The 18,907-nt window shown below is 64.2% G+C and overlaps 3 protein-coding genes across 3 annotated transcripts; 1 reads left to right on the top strand and 2 right to left on the bottom strand.

Moving 5' to 3' along the window:
- Window positions 1–47: 47 nt before the first annotated feature.
- Window positions 48–4,340, top strand: MTNAP1 (mitochondrial nucleoid associated protein 1). The gene is made up of 4 exons (XM_074160246.1): window positions 48–1,470; window positions 2,407–2,514; window positions 2,709–2,825; window positions 3,365–4,340. The coding sequence occupies exons 1-4, from the start codon at window positions 126–128 to the stop codon at window positions 3,391–3,393; spliced, it is 1,599 nt and encodes a 532-aa protein (XP_074016347.1). The 5' UTR covers window positions 48–125; the 3' UTR covers window positions 3,394–4,340.
- An 821-nt stretch (window positions 4,341–5,161) lies between these two features.
- Window positions 5,162–7,345, bottom strand: CPSF4L (cleavage and polyadenylation specific factor 4 like). The gene is made up of 6 exons (XM_074160342.1): window positions 7,252–7,345; window positions 6,897–6,932; window positions 6,308–6,490; window positions 5,940–6,035; window positions 5,553–5,650; window positions 5,162–5,203 (listed from the first exon to the last, which is right to left on the bottom strand). Exons 1-6 carry the CDS (start codon window positions 7,343–7,345, stop codon window positions 5,162–5,164), a joined length of 549 nt encoding a protein of 182 aa, XP_074016443.1.
- A 2,622-nt stretch (window positions 7,346–9,967) lies between these two features.
- Window positions 9,968–17,700, bottom strand: CDC42EP4 (CDC42 effector protein 4). The gene is made up of 2 exons (XM_074160243.1): window positions 17,595–17,700; window positions 9,968–11,939 (listed from the first exon to the last, which is right to left on the bottom strand). Exon 2 carries the CDS (start codon window positions 11,801–11,803, stop codon window positions 10,874–10,876), a length of 930 nt encoding a protein of 309 aa, XP_074016344.1. The 5' UTR covers window positions 11,804–11,939; window positions 17,595–17,700; the 3' UTR covers window positions 9,968–10,873.
- Between the last annotated feature and the right edge of the window lie 1,207 nt (window positions 17,701–18,907).

Raw genomic sequence — 18,907 nt, forward strand, 5'->3', positions numbered from 1 at the left:
GACGTGCGCCGGGGCGGGGAGGGCGCGCATGCGCCCTGCGCACGGCCGAGGCCCCCAGCGGGGGTGGCGGCGGCGGCGCCTGATGGTAAAGCGGCGCCGGGAGGGCGGCGCGGTGCGGCCCGGTTATGGCTGCGGCACCGCCGGGGCAGGAGCTGTGCCCGCACTGTCACCGGCCCTTCAAGCGGCTCCGCATCCATCTCCCGCACTGTAAGGCTGCGCCGAGACCAGCCCCCGCCAGCGCCCCGGGGTCAGGCCTAGGCCTAGGCCGCGGATCGGCCGCCAGCAGCGCTCCAGGCCTAGGCCCCGGCCCGGCCACCGGGCCTCCCGCGCCCGGGAGCGGCCCTGGCTCTGTAACCGGGCCAGGGACAGGCAGCAAGCCGTGGGCGGGAGCGGCCGGTAAGAGCAGCAATCGGCCGGCCAGCCCCGGTGTAGGGCAGGGGCTGCCCGGCGCGGTCCCCCGGGAGGCGGCTGTGGCGGCCCGGAAGGGAAAGAAGGCTGCGGCAGGGCAGGGTGGAGGGTCGGGCCTCGGGCTTGGACGCCAGCCCGACGGACGGCACACGGAACAGAAGGTGGAGGCCACCGTACGGGATATAGCCGAGTCCCTTGATTTGCTCCCTGAGGAAGTCAAAGATATACCCGAAAAGTTGAGTAATGGAGTTAAAATAGTAATAGAGAAGCACCGTGCCAAGGTGATCAGGGAGAAGAGCGGTTCCAGGAGCAAGGATGCTTCAGCTGGAAGCCACAGCACAGGCAGGTCACCCGTGGAAGGGCTAAATCCAGGCAGTGCTGCTGACCACGCTGATGCAGCCCAGCCTGACCCACGGAAGGGAGTAACCCTTCCGGAAATCGCAAGCACTGAGACGCGTGGCCATGGAGCTGCAGAGAATGCATCTGCGAGCTCAAAGGGAGAAAAAGGCAGTAGTTTAAAGGCAACAAAAATACACGTACTTCAAGATTCCCACGAAGCTGACTGCAGAAGTGGCCCCGGTGACCTCGTTCAGCAGGAGGGATTAGACAAAACCGTGACAGAAGAGAAGCAGATGTACCTAGAAGCCGGTGTGGAATATAAAGCCCCTCTTTCTGCTTTGCATACCAAGAACGTCCATCTGTCAGTGATAGAGGGTTTCAAAGGTCACAATGAAAAGACATCCAAAAATTACCTAACCAGCATACAAAAGCTTCAAGAGAGCAAGCAGCAGATGGCTGTAGTTTCTGAGCCCATCCTGAATGCGAGGAGAGACACAGGGCTGGCGCTGGACCAGTTCTTGCTCCACACCTCCAAAAGCCAACCCATCTGTCCGTCCCAGGCCTCTGGCAGGAGCACGCCAGCAGGTGCCGTGGGCTTGGAGTGGTTTCCAGACTTACATCCTAATTATCATGGGCTGAGTATTTTTCCAGGGAAGCCCTTCCAACAAGGTGTGGCGATCATAACGAAGACACCAGAGGGCAATTTCTCAGACAGACAGCAAGGTAACGTGAGAAATAAAAGTCTCTGCTGATGAAAATCACTGCGCTGTCAGGCTACACTGTGCAATGTGATTGGGAGAGGAGCGGGAGGAAACGTTAAGCTGCTGGGTTTGTCCAGAAAGGGATCTAGGAAGGATCCGAGGAGGTTAACAGTCCCACCCGCCAGCCCACACAACCATTTTACGTTGGTTTACATTTCTGTTTAGGTTTGAGATGGGTTCTTGCATGTTTGGGCTGGCGGAGCCAGCTCATTTTATGGGAGAGATGGTTCACTCTTCCTTTCCGAGCAGTCAGTCCCAAGCCCAAGCCACTTGCAGCCGTACCAGATACCAGCTCTGTGCAGCACAGGGAGTGCGAGAACTACAGTCTGCCCTGGTGAGGCCCCATCTGGAGCACTGTGTCCAGTTTGGGGCTCCCCAGTTCAAGAAGGACAGGGAACTGCTGGAGAGGGTACAGCAGAGGGCTACAAAGATGAGGGGCCTAGAACATCTGTCTTACGAGGAAAGGCTGAGGGACTTGGGGCTTTTTAGTCTGGAGAAGAGAAGGCTGAGGGGGGATCTGATCAACGCCTATAAATACTTCAAGGGTGGGTGTCAGGAGGATGGGGCCAGTATTTTTTCAGTGGTGCCCAGGGACAGGACAAGAGGAAATGGGCACAAACTTGACCATATGAAGTTCCATCTAAACATGAGGAGGAACTTCTTCACTGTGAGGGTGGCAGAGCCCTGGAAGAGGCTGCCCAGAGAGGTGGTGGAGTCTCCTTCTCTGGAGGCATTCAAACCCCGCCTGGACACGTTCCTGTGCAACCTGCTCTGGGTGGACCTGCTTTGGCAGGGGGTTGGACTAGATGATGTCCAGAGGTCCCTTCCAACCCCATATCATTCTGTGATTGCCCTCATTTTCCTGCCTTTTTGACAGCTCTGACGTTTCATCACACAGGTCCCCTCTCAGAAAGGCACCTGATGGAAGTAAGGCTGGGGGAGCTGCCTGCCTGGCTCGCCACCCGCGACTTCTCTCCCCAGGGGCTGCTTGGAGGAGTGCAGAAAGGTGAGGCTGAATTCCTGGCTCTTGGGGCAGAATTGTCCCACTTCCCTGATTTACTTGCTGCAGCCTGGTCCAAGTGGCCAGTCTGGAGCTTTATAGAGAAGTAAATAAATAGACCCAACATGGAAAGTTACATGGAAACCAGTGAACTCTTAAGACCCACGTATGGTTTGACCCTTGTATTTCTGTTCCAACAGCCTGGAGCAGTTATTACGACAAATACATCAACGTGAAGAGGGGGGGACCGGCGGGGATCTCCATGCTGCTGGCCGGGTACTGCCTCCTCAGCTACGGCTGGAACTACCAGTACATCAGTAAGATAACTAACCATTCTATGATTTCCTTCCTATCATCTGTCTCGTTTTGGGAATTCTCACTTTTGCAGCAGGTGGAAAGTCTTATTTGCCATTCATGTTAATTCAAGCCCTGAAATAATTTAAATACTTCATGGTTAAGACTGTTATCAGAGCTCAGGGAGTAGTATCCTGACCTGGCTTAGGTAGGCACAGGAATTTAGAGAATAAAGGTGGCGATAACAGCTGCTGATTCACAGCTTCTCCCTGGAGAGCACCAGGAGCTGTCAGCGTTTTTAAACCCTGCACAAAGCAGAGGGAGGGAGACGTTCCAGTGCTGAACACCCATTCCCTGGATTTACTCATAACTGACAAGGGATTTATTGGTGTTTGTGTAGCTTCCCTGGCAGGGCTTGCTCTCACGCGCAGCTCTACGGCATGGAAACAGAGAAGGCTGCAGTCAGTCTCCTGCTCATCACAGCACTCTCACAGAGTCCCCGAGCACAGCACTGTGCTAATAATGTTTGTTTTGTTGTTTTTTTTCTCCTCCATTTTTCTAGAATGTCATCGTTGGCGTAAATACCACTGAAGACGACGGAAAGCACCTGAGGAAGCATCACCAATAACCTGACCCGGGTCAGCAGAAGCGCTCAGGAGCAGTGTCTTGGCAGGGATTCAAATCAGCAGAGGCACATTTGCTGGCAGAGATGGGCTCTTTAGTCGTTGAGAGGGCTGTTTTCCAGTTACCCTCCTACAGCCAGAGGGGTGACGCTGACAGTAGCCTGTGGTCACCTCTCTGTGGTTCAGGCAACGTTTAGTGCTGAAAGAAGAGGCTGTCAGAGCTGCCCCTTAGGCGTGTGTTTGCAGTAGGGCTCCCGTAGTCTGCAGAGCCCAAATCTCTCGCTTTGGGACACCAAACACAGGAGACTTCCTTGATCTGGGCTATTAATGTAGATTAATTGACATGTATGTTGTAGTCGGTGTTTGGCAGTGAAGTTTGTGACGGTTTGTGACAGGGTGGGGGTTTGGCCAGAATAACCATTTCCTTTAAATTAGCGGAGTTGTGCCCAGCACAGCCCTGGAGTTTTTTTTGGCTTTCCCCTCTTTCCACGGGAAGCATGATGGGGTTTGCTACCAAGGGGTGGTCCAAGCCCCTGCCTCAGTGTCAGCAGGACACTGGTGACAGTGTCCAGGCTCCGAGAGAGGGCATAAAAGCAGCAGCACTCAGACCGCAGCGCCCTAATTCAGCAGGAAGAAGAAAAAATCCATTGGATTTTAGCTGTTGTGCCCAAGGGGCAAACCAATGTCTGCATCAGACAGATGAGGACAGTTAGGAGAGGGCTAGTTGTAGCCTGCCATCGCCAAACGTGTCTGGAAAAGGACTGGTCTTGTTACAGGCATGAAGGGTAAAACAGAAAAAGCCAAGGAAAAATAATATCCGAGCTCTTTATTCCAAGAGTGGTGCAGTAGTGCTGTGTCAGAGGCGTTCCAGCAACAATTCCCCAGCAATAAAAGCCTTGGTGAATTTTCTGGTTCTGTGTGTTCTCAAACCTGGTGGTTTTTGCCCCGTTTAACAGGGGATCAGCACACCCCCGGCTCCTCCTGCCCTGGTCCAGGGGCAGCCGCCTGCGCAGGAGGGAGCAGCCCTCGCTCGGTGAAGAGGCAGATTTCGGTTGCTTTAGAGAAGCTGTGATTTCTCTGCTGTTTGTGCAAAGAGCTGTGAGAGCCGGTGCTGAGCAAAACCACCTGGCTTTTCTAGCCCAGCCGCTGGCCTAGTAGCCGTCTCACTGGTCCCTTGCGCTGTTCTCCTTCCCCAGTGCTTGCAGGAGCCCTTGGGTCACTTCCCCAGCAGGATTTCCAGCCGAGTTGTCCCCCGCTTTATGGCGTAGTGACCTTTCTGACACCTCGAGTCAAGGACTTTATTTCACGAGCGCTGTGGGGATCCCCACGCCACACTCTGCCCCTCCAAAGCAGGACTTGCCCTCTTCACCCTCCCTCCAAGGCAGGGCCAGTCCTCCCAGTCCCCAAAACACTCACCTTGAAACAGATGCCCAGTTCCGGCGGGCTCTGTGGGCCCAGAGGGCAGCTACTGGTGTCCCCCAGCTGCGCTGCTGGGTGCCGAGTGCTGCTGGTGACTGGTAGAGGGGACACCATGGGTGGCACATCCTCGCATCCACTCTCCTCGTTGTCAGCCAGGTCCAGCCGTGCCAGCCCCCAAGGACAGCCAGCTCCCTGGGGGCACACAGGGCAGGTGGCAGCCGCCGTCCCACCAGAGCTGTGGGGCAGGGGCAGCTGCTGCATCGCCCCATGGGCCGGGGCACAGGGGGGGAATGGCACAGGACCATCTCTGCCTCACCTTAGATGGATCCGTGCTGCTCATCATCAGCCCGGCCTTGAGGCTGGAGGGGGACACAGGACAGGCGGTCACTCCCCTGGACATGGCAAAGGGTACCCCCAAATAGCTCCCCCAACCTCTCGGGGGTGCCCCAGGGCTTAGGCATCCCATGGGGACTGGGGCTGCCCCCTGCCCACCCTCTGCAAGCCCTGCGGTCACCAGCTCAGGTTGGGCATGAGGAGAGACCGGGAGGGTCCAAGTTAGATCCAACAAGGACCTAAAGCGCCCTTGTCCTTGACCCAGACACTGCAAAGGCCACGGCCACCTCTGCAGCCTCAGGAAGGGGCTGTCCCCCCCCCCCCCCATCCCAGGTCAGCTGTGTGCCAAGCACCCCCCACCAGCCTGCCCCTTACGTACTGCATGTATTTGCACTTGGGTCCTTCTGGGCAGAAGCCGACGAGGTAGTTGGAGCACATCACCCTCCGCGTGTGCCTGTACTTGCACAGGGGACCTGCCGCGCAGAGGAGAGGCTCCTGTTTGTGGGGACAGAGTGACACCCCCTGCCCCGCAGGGATTTCGGGAGCCCAGCTTTCCCCAGTAAGCCCCATTCCCCTCCAGCTCTATGGGGTCTTTGCCACCCCAAGCCCAAATCCCCACCAGGCACCCAGTGCCACTCCCAGGCAGTCCCCAGACAACCCACTGTGCCTCTGTCACCTCGGAAGTGGCAGGAGTGGGGTCTGGACCCTCTGTCACCGGTGGGTGGGGAAGACAGGCAGCCCCTGCTCACCCCGGCAGCTCACCGTGCCTGCAGAAACCGCGGTCGTACCAGGGACAGCCCGTGGTGCTGGTGGTGGCATCGATGTGCAGGAAGGGACAGTCCTTGTTGCCACACTCACCTGCAGGAGTAAAGGGTGGGATGGGTGAGACAATGTGTGCCCAAGCCAAAAGTGCTCAAGGATGGGCTGGGGAGGGGGGGGGGGGGGGAACAGAGGTGCCCCGGGAGCACCCAGGCTTGGTTTGGGGATCCGTGGCCTCGTGTGGGTGCCGGTGGCATTTCTTCCCACAGACAGGAGGTGGCATCAGGCACTTGCTGGAGGCCAGACCCGAGGGACGTGGGTGCTGGGGTGGGAGAATCTCATTGGGGTCCCCGGCCCGGTCTCGCACCTACCGAATTTGGAGTAAAAATAGCACTCGGGCATCTTGGTCACGTCATACTCGTGGAGGAAGTCACAGCCGTCGCCCTTCTTGCAGGGCCCGCGCAGCCAGTGCTTACACACCACCGTCTTCTCCCCGCCGACGTGCCGCAACGGGCACCGCACGCCTGGCCCCGGCACGGACCCGCTGTCGGAGCCTGCCCGTGCCCCAACGACCCCCACCATGGCAGCCCCCAGCAGCCAGGAGCCCCCCCACCTCCTTGGATTGGGATGAGCTGGAGCTTTCCTGGATGTGGAGGAGATTCGCAGCGCCCTCTGAGTGCACAGGGCACGGTCCCCTGGGCACCACCAAGGTCTTCCAACCCCCCCCAGTACAGAAGGGGAAGGAGAACTGGTCCAAAGGGGTAGGGAGAGTGATGGACTCTGAGCAGCGTTAGCATTGGAGGCCAAAACCTGCCAACCCACTGGCCATGGGGCTACGGGGCAATTTGCCACAGATGTGGGCTGGCCGTGGAGCAGAGAGGGGACCCGGCCAGCTCCCTGGTGTCCCCAGGATCTCGCAGGGTGGTGTCGGTCCCGTCCCCATCCCTTCCCAGCACTCACCCTTGGAGCACAGCCCTCGGTGGAGGAACTCGCAGACTGGCAGGGGGAAAGCAGGGCAGGGAGACCTTCACCCACTGGTCCCAGTGCTGGGACCACCATGCCATCGAGGGCACAGGCACCCTGTCCCCCTCCACCAGCAGTCCCCAGAGAGCTGTGCCCAACGGAGCAATGCCCAGAGCCAGCCTGGCCTCGGGCAGGAGCCCAGGGGGGAGGCAGGACAAGAAGCACCCAGACATTGTGATGGGGGCAGCGAGAGCCAGGAGCACCAGCCAAGGAGGAGAACCCCAACACCTCCCACACCCCTGTCACCCTCCAAGGATGCCACAGGACCCTGTCCCCAACTTACTGTCCGTACCCGGGAAGGGCAGGGGCTGAGCTCCTTGCTGCTGCTCCACATCAGCCTCCAGCTCAAACCTGATCCTCTCCACCCCGGCCACCAGCTCCTGCATCGCCCCTGCTCTGCTGAGAGCCACCTCCAGCCCAGCACAGGCAAGGAACAGGGCTACAAAGGGGCTGGCCGAGGAAACCACAGATCTCCCAAGGGAGCACAACACTCTGCAGGTCACCAGAGCCACCCTGGGCCCCAGCAAGACTCAAAAACCCTCCTCCTCCTCCCCGAGCCAGAGCAAAATCAGCCCAGGCAGCAGCCTGAGCGCTCCATTTACAGAGAGAGAAGCTGCCCCACATCTGATCTCAATTTGCAGCCGTGATTGCCTGGTGCCGCAGCCCAGCTGCGGGGAGAGCTCAGCCCCGGGGCCCCCATCGCATCCCCCCCCCACCCCCTCCCCGTAATTGCCTCTTTGCACCGACATCTGCTTTTCCTCCAGCCCCGGCTCTGGGGCAGAGCAGCTGGTTCCCGTCTGCGGGGTCTGGGTTAACCCCCTCACACCGGGGCTGCTCCTCAGCCCCACGCGGAGCCAAACGTGGCCCAAGCGCTGCATCTAAACGCTCAGATGGCCAGGGATGGGTCCCACGGGGGGGTTTTGTTGCACTCCAAGTGCTGGGGGGCACAACAGCATCATCCCCAGCCCCACATGGTACCCGGCAGGACAGACCCACGTCCCCATGGGTCACACCTCGCACCCCGATGAGAAGTCCCTTCTTGTCCCCGTCACCAAGCTGGGGACTTGCACACACGCCATCCTCCAGCAGCACGTGGTGGGCACGACCACGGTGCCACGCTGCTTCCCTGGGGGGCTTCCAGGTGCCCACCCCGAAAAGACGGGGCAGCCCCCTGGGTTTAACCTAATGCCGCGTCCCTCCTCCATCACGCGGCTCCCGCAGCCACGCGTGTCCCCGCCACGAGCCCGGAGCGACGGGGCCTGACACATCGGGGATGGAGACCTGCTCCCATTCTGTCACTAGCGATAAATGCACTGGACCAGGGCTGCCCGCCCGCCCGAGTGCTGCCCGTGGGGGGCCACAGCCCCGCGCCGGGTGCTGGGCACCCACCTGGCACCGCACGGTCCTGGCAGCCGCATCCCGTGCACCCAGCGGGTACCACACCAGGATGCTCACCCCGTGCTGCGCAGATAGAGGGTTTGGGGGACACTAGGGGTGCAGCCCATCCGAGCTACCATCCCTGCACCAGCCACTGGCCGGACCCTGCTGGCATCGCAGCAGTGCTGGCATCACTCCCCACTAGCCCAGGAGCCATTGAGCTGGCCCTGGGCTTGCTCGCTCGTGGTGTGCTGGAGCCACCACCCCATTCCGTCGAGCAGGGCCACCTCCCGTGGAGCCAGCAAGCGCTTTCTGCCCCGTCGGCTCGCGGCAGTGCGGTGCTGCCGAGCGGGAGGCTGGAGCCGACAGGCGTCACAACGATGGCCATCACAGAGTGACGGTCGCAGGCGGATGGTGCCGGGTCACCCCAGGGCCTCTCTCCCCTTCCCACAGCCCCGGGGAGTGAGGGGGTCCCGATAAGGGGTGCAAATCCCAGTGACCTGCCCTACTGCTTTGCATCACTCAGGGACAAGAGGAGCCAGGTCCTCCCAGCAGCCTGGTGGCCTTGCAGGAGTCAGGGACCAGAATGGTGGGCTCGGAGGAGGACAGGGACAGGGCATAGTGGCCCCAGGACCCTGGCACAGGAAGGAGGGGGGTGCTGTGCCGCAGTGACCGGGGTGGTGGCAGCCCGGTGAGCTCAGAGCCACCAGCTGCAGCTGCTGTTGTTCTCCCCGACCCGGACAATAGCCCAATGTCCCACGCCGCGGGGCGTTGTGTCGGCCCTGGCACCCGCACAGGACCCCATTGTGTCCCCGCTGCGGCACAGCGCGCGCCTGCCTCCCACCGCCTTCACCAGGGGAGACCCCTCCGGGATGACAGGGGCACCCAGCCCCTCCCTGGGTCAGGAGACATTGGAGGGGCCAAATCCTTTCCTCCCCACCCAGCACCAGTGAGGACAGCCCAGCCGGTGCTCCCGGTAGAGCCGTGCTCTCCATCAGCTTGGGAAAGGGCTGCTCCAGGCGCTTTGCTCCATCACAGCTGGGGAGGGAAGGCACCCTCCACGCTGGCAGAGCCCTGCTTGAACCCAGGGCCGAGCTGTGGGAAGCCGGCCACGGGATGGGAGCGACCCATCCTGCTCTCATCACACCACATACGGCCCCTCCATCCGCCCCCGCTGGGGTCAGCAGGGACCACGGCAGCCCCCCTGGGGCTGGGAGCTCCCCGGTGGGAGCGGGGACAGCCAGTCCTGCCCCGCCATCGCCTTCCCCTCCTTCCCGGCTGGCAGGGAGCGGGGCTGCGGGGAGGAGAGCTGCATCTTGGCAGAGTTGTCCCTTGGCAGGGACCGGCCTGGCCGGAGGGTCCCAGCCCGGAGCCAGATCCGGCCAGCGGGAGCTCACCCGCTTCCTCCCGCCGCAGGCAGCCCCACGCCACGGGCAGATAAAGTACGGCCACCGCAGGTGCCCAAACACCGGCCAGGGGACCCGCCGGCAGGCAGGACTCCAGCCAGGGACAGGGTCTGGGGACAGTGGCAGCCCAGAGAATGCCATTCCCCTCCTGTACAGCAGGGTGCAAACACGCATGTCCGTCCCCCCACTGCCGCGTCTCGTCCCCCAGGAACTCAGGCCACCGCTGTCACTACCGTTTCCTTTTATTCTTTGCATTTGTACATACATGGTATAAAACCCTCCTCTTCCATCCGCCTGCACCAGGCCAGCGGCGGCACTGGCCCACGACGGTGGCCACCCGGCACACAGGGACACCAGGGCTCGCGGCGGGGGGGGGGGTCCCAGGCGTTCCTCTTCCCACGGGGGAACAGACGCACACACCCATCGGCATCCCCGGGAGCAGCCGGTGCCAGGGCTGGCCAGGGGACATCCCCACAACCCCCAGGGTGTTTGGAGGGTCAAGGATCTGGGATGGATCCATCCAGCCGAGGGGTGGGGAGCGAGCCCCCGTCACAGCACGGGGCTGGGGGATCTCGGTCGGCAGAATGTCCCCGAGAAACCCAGGGATCTGAAGCCACCCACAGTCCCCTCTGAGCTCCAGAGCCAAGTCCTTCCTCATGGGAAACCTCCCCTCCATTAAAACCAAAAGCGAGAGAAAAGAAAGTTAAGTACAAATCAGAGAGTGGTAAAAACTGTATGGCGGAAAAAAGAAAAAATATATATATTACTAAAGGGGCTAAAACTTCAAAGCCTCATTTTGTTTGATCCTATATTGCTTTACATGGGCAGGGGAGGGGGGAGGGCAAGAAAAGAGCTAATATCCAAAGTCCAACAAAAAGAACCAAAATCGAGTCTGCTTTCCCCTCCCGGGACGTGCCGGAGCTCTCCGGGAGCTGAGAGGTGTCGGGGCTGTCCCCAGCCCCGGGAGCAGAGCACTGTCCTGCCACCGCGTGTCCACCGCCCGACGGGGAGAGGGAACGAGGGAGGGGGGGAGTCTTCCCCGGTGCCACCCCTGGCAGCACCGGGGCATTCGGCCCCGTGTCCAAGCAACCGCAGATGAGAACCAGACCCCTCGGCTCGGCCGCCCGCCTTTTATACTCTGATCTCGTCATCGTCTTCGTCAGCAAACGAGAACTCCTTGTCGGGGCGTCTGGGGGGGCCCCGGTGACTCGGTGGCCCCGGGACGGGGCTACGCTCCTCCAGCCCCGAGGCGCAGCTGGACACCGAACTGCTGTCCCTGGGGCAGTGGCCACCGGTGCCGCGGGACGGGCTCTGGCTTGGTGGGGCCACCGCCGCCACCGGGGAGCCGGGCAGGGTGGCATCCACCTCCTCCTCATGGCTCTCCTCTGCCTCGGGGTCTTCATCCTGCTCCCACTGCTCCTTATCCATGATGCTCAGGACGTCCCCGAGCATGGAGGGCCCCAGGTCGATGTGGAAGGACATGATGGACTCGGCGTGCTTCATGCCCGCCCCGCTCTTGGCCACCACGACCGGCAGCTCCGTGATGTCCCCGAAGTCGCGCTCGTCCAAGCCGGGGCTCAGGGGCCCGGCGGCCGCCCCGTTGGGGCGCTGCTGCTCTTCGGGACTCCCCTCCTCGGGCAGCTTCTTGACGGGGCTGGAGGAGAGGCTCTTGGGCAGCTGCCCCGCGCTCCTGTCCACCTCCTTCTCGTTGAGCTGGGGCAGGGAGACGGCGTTCTTCACGAAGAGGGCCGAGTCCCGCAGCGAGCCCAGCATGTCCCGCCGGTCACCGCGCGTCACCGACTGCGAGCGCTTGCTGCTGCGGAAGCGGCGGGAGAGGAGGCTGGGTTTGGAGGCTCCCGGCTCCTCGCCCGCCTCCGGCCCCGGTTCCCCGGCCTTGCTGGTGAGGAAGGAGGTGTCCCCGAAGGCGTCCCCTGCCCGCCCCACATGCATGGTGTGACGGAAGTCCCCCAAGGGCGCGCTGATCATCTCGGCCGTCAGGTCGGCCCGCGAGCGCCGCTTGGAGTGGGCAGAGTTGGAGACCAGTTGCTTGAGGATGGGCATGGCCGCGCTGCGCCGGGGTGGCCCAGATGGAGCCACGCGTCCCAGATGGAGCCGTGCGTCCCAGGGATCCCCGGTCGGTGCTCACGTCCGGTGCTCCGCGGCTGCGCTCCCCACCGGCGTCACAGACGGGTCACTCCTAAGGGACAAGAGAGAGGGACACGGTCAGGTTTTGAGGACATGGATGGCACAGCCCTGCTGACACCAGCCCTTACCCCACCAGGCTGGAAAACGTGACCCTGTGCCCACCAGCAGCTCCGCTCCCCCGGGAACAGCCTCCACACAGGGCATGGCTCCCAGGGAGAGGTGTCCCCAGACCCCCGAGCTCCCCACAAGCCCTAAACGAGCAGGTCCCAGACCCCATCCACGGAGCAGACGTGCAGAAAGGACCACAGGAGAAAGACCTGGCCGCTGGAACGTTGCAGGACAATCCCAGACCCTCCGCCCCACATAAATGGGCACCGAATGGGATGTGGGGCACCGCGGGCAGCCCCTGTCCCCTCCCCACACAGCCCCAGCCGCCGGAGCGGGGCACGGCAGCCTCTGGGAGCCGCACGCCGAGAGGATGCCTGGGATTTTTTTATTTTTTTTTTTTATTTTTTTAATTGGAAGAAAGCAGGGAGGAGCAGACGCCAGGAGGAATTGGAAACAGACGGCAGGAAGTGTGCGAGGAGGGCGCAGAGCCCCCGGGAGGCACCGCCAGCCCAGCGGCATGCCGGGGGGAGCCGGGACGGGGACAGGGGGACAGGCAGCCACCCCGCGGGTACCCCCTCACGCTGGGCAGGATGGGGACATGGGGACGCAGCCCTGCTGCCACCCTTGAGCACCCCAAAGTCCCCCACGCTGCTCCTCGCTGTACCCCGGCGCTGAGCCCCACGTGTGGCTGTGCCCACCCTCCCCGGCCACCTCACTGTCACCGCTGTGACTCAGGGGTGGCAGAGATGACGAGGGCCCTGGCTGACCGGGATGTGGGGAGGCACGTTCCTCCTTCCCACGGCCACCTTGGTGCCACCAGCCAACCCGTCCAGCCCCGTGCCCCCACAGGAGGGGACAAGGACAGTGACAACGTCACCGCATCCCGTGTTTCCCTGGCGCCAGGCAGCCCCAGGTGGTCCCGGGAGAGGCTGACAGGGAGGAAGGACTTGTGGCCGTCAGCTTCCTCCCTCTGGCACCACGGCCCTGTGACGTACACAGGGAAGGGACCCATGTCTCGCCTCTGAGTGAGCCTCAGGGTGGGACTGTGTGTGTCCCCCCCCCGGTTTCCCACCCAGCCCCAGGGCGCAGCTGGATGGCTCTGGGGGGCCGGCTGGAAGTGAGCCCCAGCCCCACAGCCAGCAATGGCAGCAAGGTCCCCACACAAGCCAGCCCCGTACCCACTCACCCAGCCACCAACAGAGGGCTGCAGCATCTCCCCCATACTCCCAGCACAGCCCCGGAGGGCTCCCACCCCCCATCCCTTCCCAAACCTGCCCTGGGACACCCCTCCGTCCCCCGCCGCGGCAGTGGGGGCTCCACGCAGGCTGCGGCCGGTCCCATGCAGGCAGGACGGACTCTGACCCCACAAAGGGGTGCAAAGTCCCGGTGCCCAACCCTCCCCGGCACAGCTTCCGTACGGAGCCGGCCACGGCAGGCACATCCCGTGGCACAGCGACGGAGCCCCCCATCCATCCCAGCGCAGGGTCCCGCCACCCCACGGAGGCAGCAGCGCGAGTCCTTCTCGGCTGGGCGACCACCCGACCGCTGCGGCAGAGCCCCAGGGACACGATGCCACACAGCAGGGGGGTGGGTGGGGGGGTGTCTTCCCAGGGGAACCTCCAGTTTATCCCCAGCAGGGAAGAGAAGGAGCAGCCACGACACCTTCTCCCCACCCTCAAACCGGGAGCCGAGTGGAATTCTTCACCCCTCGCCCCCATCCCCGATGCTGGAGCCCCCGCTCCCCTCGCCAGGATCTCCCGCGTGCCCGGCCGAGCCCATGCGTGGCACAGACATTTTCCCTCTTGGCGAGGGCTCCTTCCAGGCCGGCATTCCTCCAGCCTCTGGTTTTACATAAAACAAACACTCCCGGCGAGCTCCCCAGCTGAGCCAGGCAACCGTGCTGCTGATTTAGGCCATCTGGGGACTGTCCCTCCCTTGTATTTAGATTTCGGGGCCAAGTTCAGCATTTGTGAGATATTTTGCAAGCCGCGGCAAAGGGGCCACCGGGAGGTTGGAGCGTTACCGACGCACCCCAGCCAGCAGCTCTCCATCACCGTCACAGCCTCCAAACAACCCACCGTGTGTCCCCCCCCCGCGCCGCGATGCTCCTGCCCAGGAAGCGTTTTTCCTAGTGGCCAAAATCTGCCCCCCATCCCTCGACGCTCCGCTCCCAGCTCCACACACCCCCCCCCCACCCCGAGAGGTGACGGCAGCGCGGTGGGACGCCGTTGCCCGCGCAGCCCGGCTGCCGGCCCCCGTCGTCCTGCCCCCCAGGGGGGGAGCGGGACACAGAGCCCTTTTTCTCCTCCTCTGGCTCGGGGAGAGGAGAGCGGATCCTGTGACATTCCCACTGCCGGCACTTTCACAAAGGAAACCAGGCCAGGGCGGCTTCACCGCCGCCTCCCCGGCTACCTACCAGGGGAAGCCGCTCTGTAACCGGAGAGATTCTGCAGGCTGGCAGCGCTGCCGTCCCGGGGCAAGGAGCCCAGAACACGGCCAAGTCCCAGCAGGGCTTCGGGGAAAGGGGAGGAGACTGGACCTGAAAGCTGGGGGGGGGTCAAGGACAAGAGGGATAAAGCTGACCCCGCACAGCCCGTGCGCTGCTTCCCACCGGCGCTCTCAGCCCTTGGGGACCACGAGCTCTGAGGAGCAAGAGCTTCAGGTCCCCAAAGACATGAATCCCCCCCACGAATGAGCGGCTGTTTGCAGGACACAGGGGTCCTGCAGCCATGGTGGAGGCGGGGGGACAGCCCCACTGAGGACCACATCTGGTGCAGGCATCCTAAAAGAACCCCCCCCACACCCCATCCTCCCCATCTCATCCCCAGTCACCCAGGGGATCCAGAGGCCACCAGTGGCTTAAAGAAAGATGTGCGTGGGGGGGAAACACCAAGTCCAGCCACGCTCCCACTCATCCTACCCCCAAGCTCGTCCTATCTCACGAGCTGGGAAAACCAAACCCATGAAGGATGGGGGCCAGGGGATGGAAAGCATCCTGGCCGGCCCGGCCGGCTCCAAACGAGCCTCCCCGGCTTTGCCACACAGAGCACCCCAGGCAGCACCCTCCAGCCCAGAGATCAGAGGATGCTCTCCCCACCCTGGGAGCGTACCGGGGGCTGTGCTGGACCGGTTGGACCCCCCCCCTCATCAGAAACTGGGGCTGAGAATCCGGCGTGTCCTCCCTGCCCGGCGTGCGGGTTCTCCCTGGCCCCGGGCGGTCGCCCGGGGCCAGGGAGAACCCGCACGCCGGGCAGGGAGGACACGCCGGATTCTCAGCCCCACTTTTTTGGTGCTCTGCCCCCCCGGGGGATCCGGCTCAGGCGGCTCTTTGATGTTCCTGCCTGGCAGACAACTGCTGGAGACACGGCGGGGATCACACCCTGCCACCGCCAGCCCCAGGAGGGGACCAGCCCGTTGTCACACCCTGGCGTCGGGCTCCCCAGCGAGTCTCCCCCAAACCCCCCCCCCGGGGTGGGGTGGATGGGCGGGGGGGGGCAGATGGTCCTGTTAGTGCAGGCAGCCCAGGCGCCCCGGTGATGGCCTCCTCCACCCCGGCGAGGGGTGACAGGTCTGGTCCTGTCCCCGGCACCGGGACGCCGCTGTAGTTTATCCGTGGGATGCGTGGAGCAGCGCTTCTGGAAGCGGAAAGGCAGCCGGCGGCGGCCAGCCTCAGAGCCGGGGCCAGCGAGACGGGGTGGGAGGCAAAGCTCGGCTCTCACCGGGGCTACCGACACGCCGATCGGAGCCAAACCGGCAAACTCACCCCCACCACCCTCCCCCCCCAAAAGCCGGGCAGGCCAAAAGCAGAGCAGTGCTCCCCGAGGGACTGCCGACGACCGGGAGATAGCCGGAGTTCAGCGAGAAACTCTTGGCAGGACACGCCAGAACACGCACAGGGCCATAAATCCTCCCGCTACGGGGCCACGAACCAGCCCCTGGCTCCCCACGGGCGAGGAGGGGGACGTTTCCGTGGGGGGAAAGGTTATCTCCTCGCTGGCCCCCAGCTCCGTCTCTCACAACAACATGGGGCTGGCGGGGGTCCGACAGGATACCGGGGCTAAACAGACCTCCCGACCTCCGCCGGGCTCCAAATTCCTGTGGTTTCGCCGGGGTGGATGGGAAGTAAACAGGCAGGCTTCCCACGGCTTGGCCGCGGCAACCTACCTGCCGGCGGGGCCTGGCACCCCGTAGCCCAGCCGGCTCGGGGCGGGGGGGGGGGGGCCCACGACCGCGGCGGCTGTTTCGCTCACGACAAAACCCAGGGAACAAAGGGAGAGACCGCCACGGTCAGCACAACGCTGCCGGCAGCAGGGCTGCCTGCGGGCAGAGGCGGGGGGCTGCCATGGGGGGACCCCCGCTGCCGGAACACCCCATGGCACATGGTCGGGCCACCGGCCCCGGCGATGGGGACTCGAGCCAGCCTTGGTCTTCCCCCCCACAAGGGACCCAAACCCACTGAACTTCCTCAGTGCTAAAGCCCAGCTGGATTCGCTCCACGGTCTCCGAGGGAGCTGTGTCCAAAACAGACTTGTTTACTGAGCACCCGGCTCGGGAGAAAGCCCCGTCCCGGGGCGCAGGGACCTGAGCTCCCTTCGCTGCCTCCCTCCCTGCCTCAGTTTCTCCCCCAAAGCGCTAACGATCCCCGCTCGCTGCCTTTGGAACAGCCTTCCTGATCTATAGATTCGGCACTCGGAAATATCTATACTTAACGTTGCTGCTGGGGTCAAACCAGGGCGGCGCGGGCTGCGTCCACCTCCCCACGAGCGGTCGTTGCCCGCTGGCCCCCGGCTCCCCGGGCACCGGAGCGGGTTTAGGAGCCAGCCCCGTGCCCGGGCTCGCAGAACCGGGCAGGTCCCCGCTCTTTGGGGCACCCACGGGAGCCGGCGTGTGCTCCCCAGGGATGGAGAGTAGGGCGGGAGGGTGGGCCGGGGGCCGAGGGAAGCCCCCCCCCCTCCCCAGCCCTGTCCCGGGTTGCCGGGGGAAGGGAAGGGCTGGAGGGGGGGGGGGGGGGGTGGTATTTCGGGCGGCTCTGACTCAGCGCCCGCCTCTGCCCAGCCCCGGCCGGCCCAGGGGTGCTGCTGGACCCGCTCCAGCTCGGCGGAGGATCACCCTTTCCGAGAAGGGCCGCCGGCAGCCACCGCCCCGGCTGCGGTAACCACCGGCTCCGGGCCACCCCGAACCGCCCCCCCCCGCCCCCAGCCCACCGGCGGGTTCGGGAGCCGCGGCCGAACGGCTACCGATAGCTACGGCCGGGGCGGGGTGAGCCCGGCCGGTTCCCCACGCTGGGCAAACACGGCTCCGCATCCTGTTAACCCCTTCTTCGCCCCCCCGCCCGCGCCGCGGACCGGCCCCACGCCCCGGTGTGTGTGTGTGTGTGTGTGTGTGTGTGTGTGCGAGGCGGGGGGGTCACCGCCTCCCCCAGCCCGTTACCGGAGCGGGGCTAGGAGCACCCCGGCGACTCCGCCCGCCCGGACAATAGCCGAGCCGGGGCCCGTCTGTCTCACCACCCCCCCCGCGCCCAGCCGTTCTGTGCCGGTAAACCGAGCCCCAGTGTACCCCGGTTTAACACACCCCCCCCCCCCCCCGCCCCGGTGCGTACCTGGGCGGCCGGGTCCCGCTGCCGGTCCATGGCCGAGCGGAGCCGAGCCGTGCCGAGCGGAGCCGAGCGGAGCCGAGCCGAGCCCCGGCCACACCGCACCCCCCCCCCCCGCTACCGCCGCGGCGGGCATGATGTCATCGCCCCGCCCGGGCCAATGGCGCGGCGCCACGTCACGGGGCAGCCCCACACCCTCCATTCAAACCCGAGTGGGGCGGGGGGGGGGGGGGAGGCGGCTGGACGGACCGACCGACCGACCGACCCTTGTCCCGGGCGCGGCCCCGCCCATGGAGGGGGGTGTCCCTGAGCGGGGACACGAGTGGGGACCCCGGCCCATCCATGGGGATCCGTGGGGGTGGAGGGTCCCGGATCCCTGCCCTCGGAGCGGGAGGGGGGCGCGAGTGGGGTCCCCGGGGGACAGAGCAAGGGGCTGGCTACACCCCCGGCAGAGCGGCCGGAGGGGGGGGGGGGTGTGTGTGACCGAGTCTAATTAATTAAGGGGATTTAAGAGCCCAACTAAGCCGCCGGGAGGAGGCGGGTTCAGCCCCGGGGCAGCCCCGCTGCCCCCGTTTCACTCGTGACCGTGACCCCCACGACGTTGCAACCCCCACACTCGCCCTCCAGCTCTCTGTCCCCCACCAGCCCCCCTGCTCCATCCCCCTGGGGGGGTCGCGGGGTGCTTCCAGGCCGTGGGTCGGTTGGGGGGGGTCGGTGGTGGGGCCACGATGGTGGGGGGCACCGTGGCCGGGGTGGCCCCCCGGGGCGGGCGATGGGCTGAAAGGGAGAGTGCAGGGCCGCACGGCCGCCCTCGGGGATTAAGGCGAGACCTTTGTGGGAGAAAAGGGGCGGGAGAGACGAGATTATCCCGAATCTGCCTAATGCAGCGTTTCTTGCATATTCCGGAGCGTCTGCTGCCTCTGCGGAGGAGCCAGGCTGGGGGGTAGGGGGGTGGGTGCCGGGTTCCCCCAGTCGTGCAGCCCCAGGGGCCGGGGTGATGGGGCACGATGCTGGGGGGGGGCGTGTGTGTGAAGATTTCTCATGTCGCTGGTGCAAGGAGCTCCATTCCCCGGGCTCGGCAGCACCCACCTGGGAGCCAGGGGCTGGGCAGCACCGGGCGCTTTGGTGGCTCGTGTGTGGCACAGAGTCCTTCCGCCGTGGGAAGGGCAGGAGGGCACTCACGGCATAGCCACGGAGCCAGCGCTCCTGCGGGCAACGGGGGCGAGCGTGGCACTGCGGAGATGCTGGGGGATGACACGGTGGAGAGGCTCTGCCGGACTGAGCAGCGGGGGTCAAACCGCCCAGTGCACGGCCTCTCC

Source organism: Numenius arquata, chromosome 17, assembly GCF_964106895.1.
Source record: "Numenius arquata chromosome 17, bNumArq3.hap1.1, whole genome shotgun sequence".
Taxonomy (NCBI): Eukaryota; Metazoa; Chordata; class Aves; order Charadriiformes; family Scolopacidae; genus Numenius; species Numenius arquata.

What these genes read in the sequence shown, in the direction of transcription:
- MTNAP1 (XM_074160246.1), top strand. Translation starts at nt 126, where the DNA reads ATGGCTGCGGCACCGCCGGGGCAGGAGCTGTGCCCGCACTGTCACCGG. An exon ending in TTTCTCAGACAGACAGCAAG is followed by an intron (nt 1,471 to 2,406) that starts GTAACGTGAGAA and finishes TTCATCACACAG; the next exon opens with GTCCCCTCTCAGAAAGGCAC. An exon ending in GCTTGGAGGAGTGCAGAAAG is followed by an intron (nt 2,515 to 2,708) that starts GTGAGGCTGAAT and finishes CTGTTCCAACAG; the next exon opens with CCTGGAGCAGTTATTACGAC.
- CPSF4L (XM_074160342.1), bottom strand. Translation starts at nt 7,345, where the DNA reads ATGCAGGAGCTGGTGGCCGGGGTGGAGAGGATCAGGTTTGAGCTGGAG. An exon ending in TCAGCCCCTGCCCTTCCCGG is followed by an intron (nt 6,933 to 7,251) that starts GTACGGACAGTA and finishes TCCCCCTGCCAG; the next exon opens with TCTGCGAGTTCCTCCACCGA. An exon ending in AGTGCAAATACATGCAGTAC is followed by an intron (nt 5,204 to 5,552) that starts GTAAGGGGCAGG and finishes GTCCCCCTCCAG; the next exon opens with CCTCAAGGCCGGGCTGATGA.
- CDC42EP4 (XM_074160243.1), bottom strand. Translation starts at nt 11,803, where the DNA reads ATGCCCATCCTCAAGCAACTGGTCTCCAACTCTGCCCACTCCAAGCGG.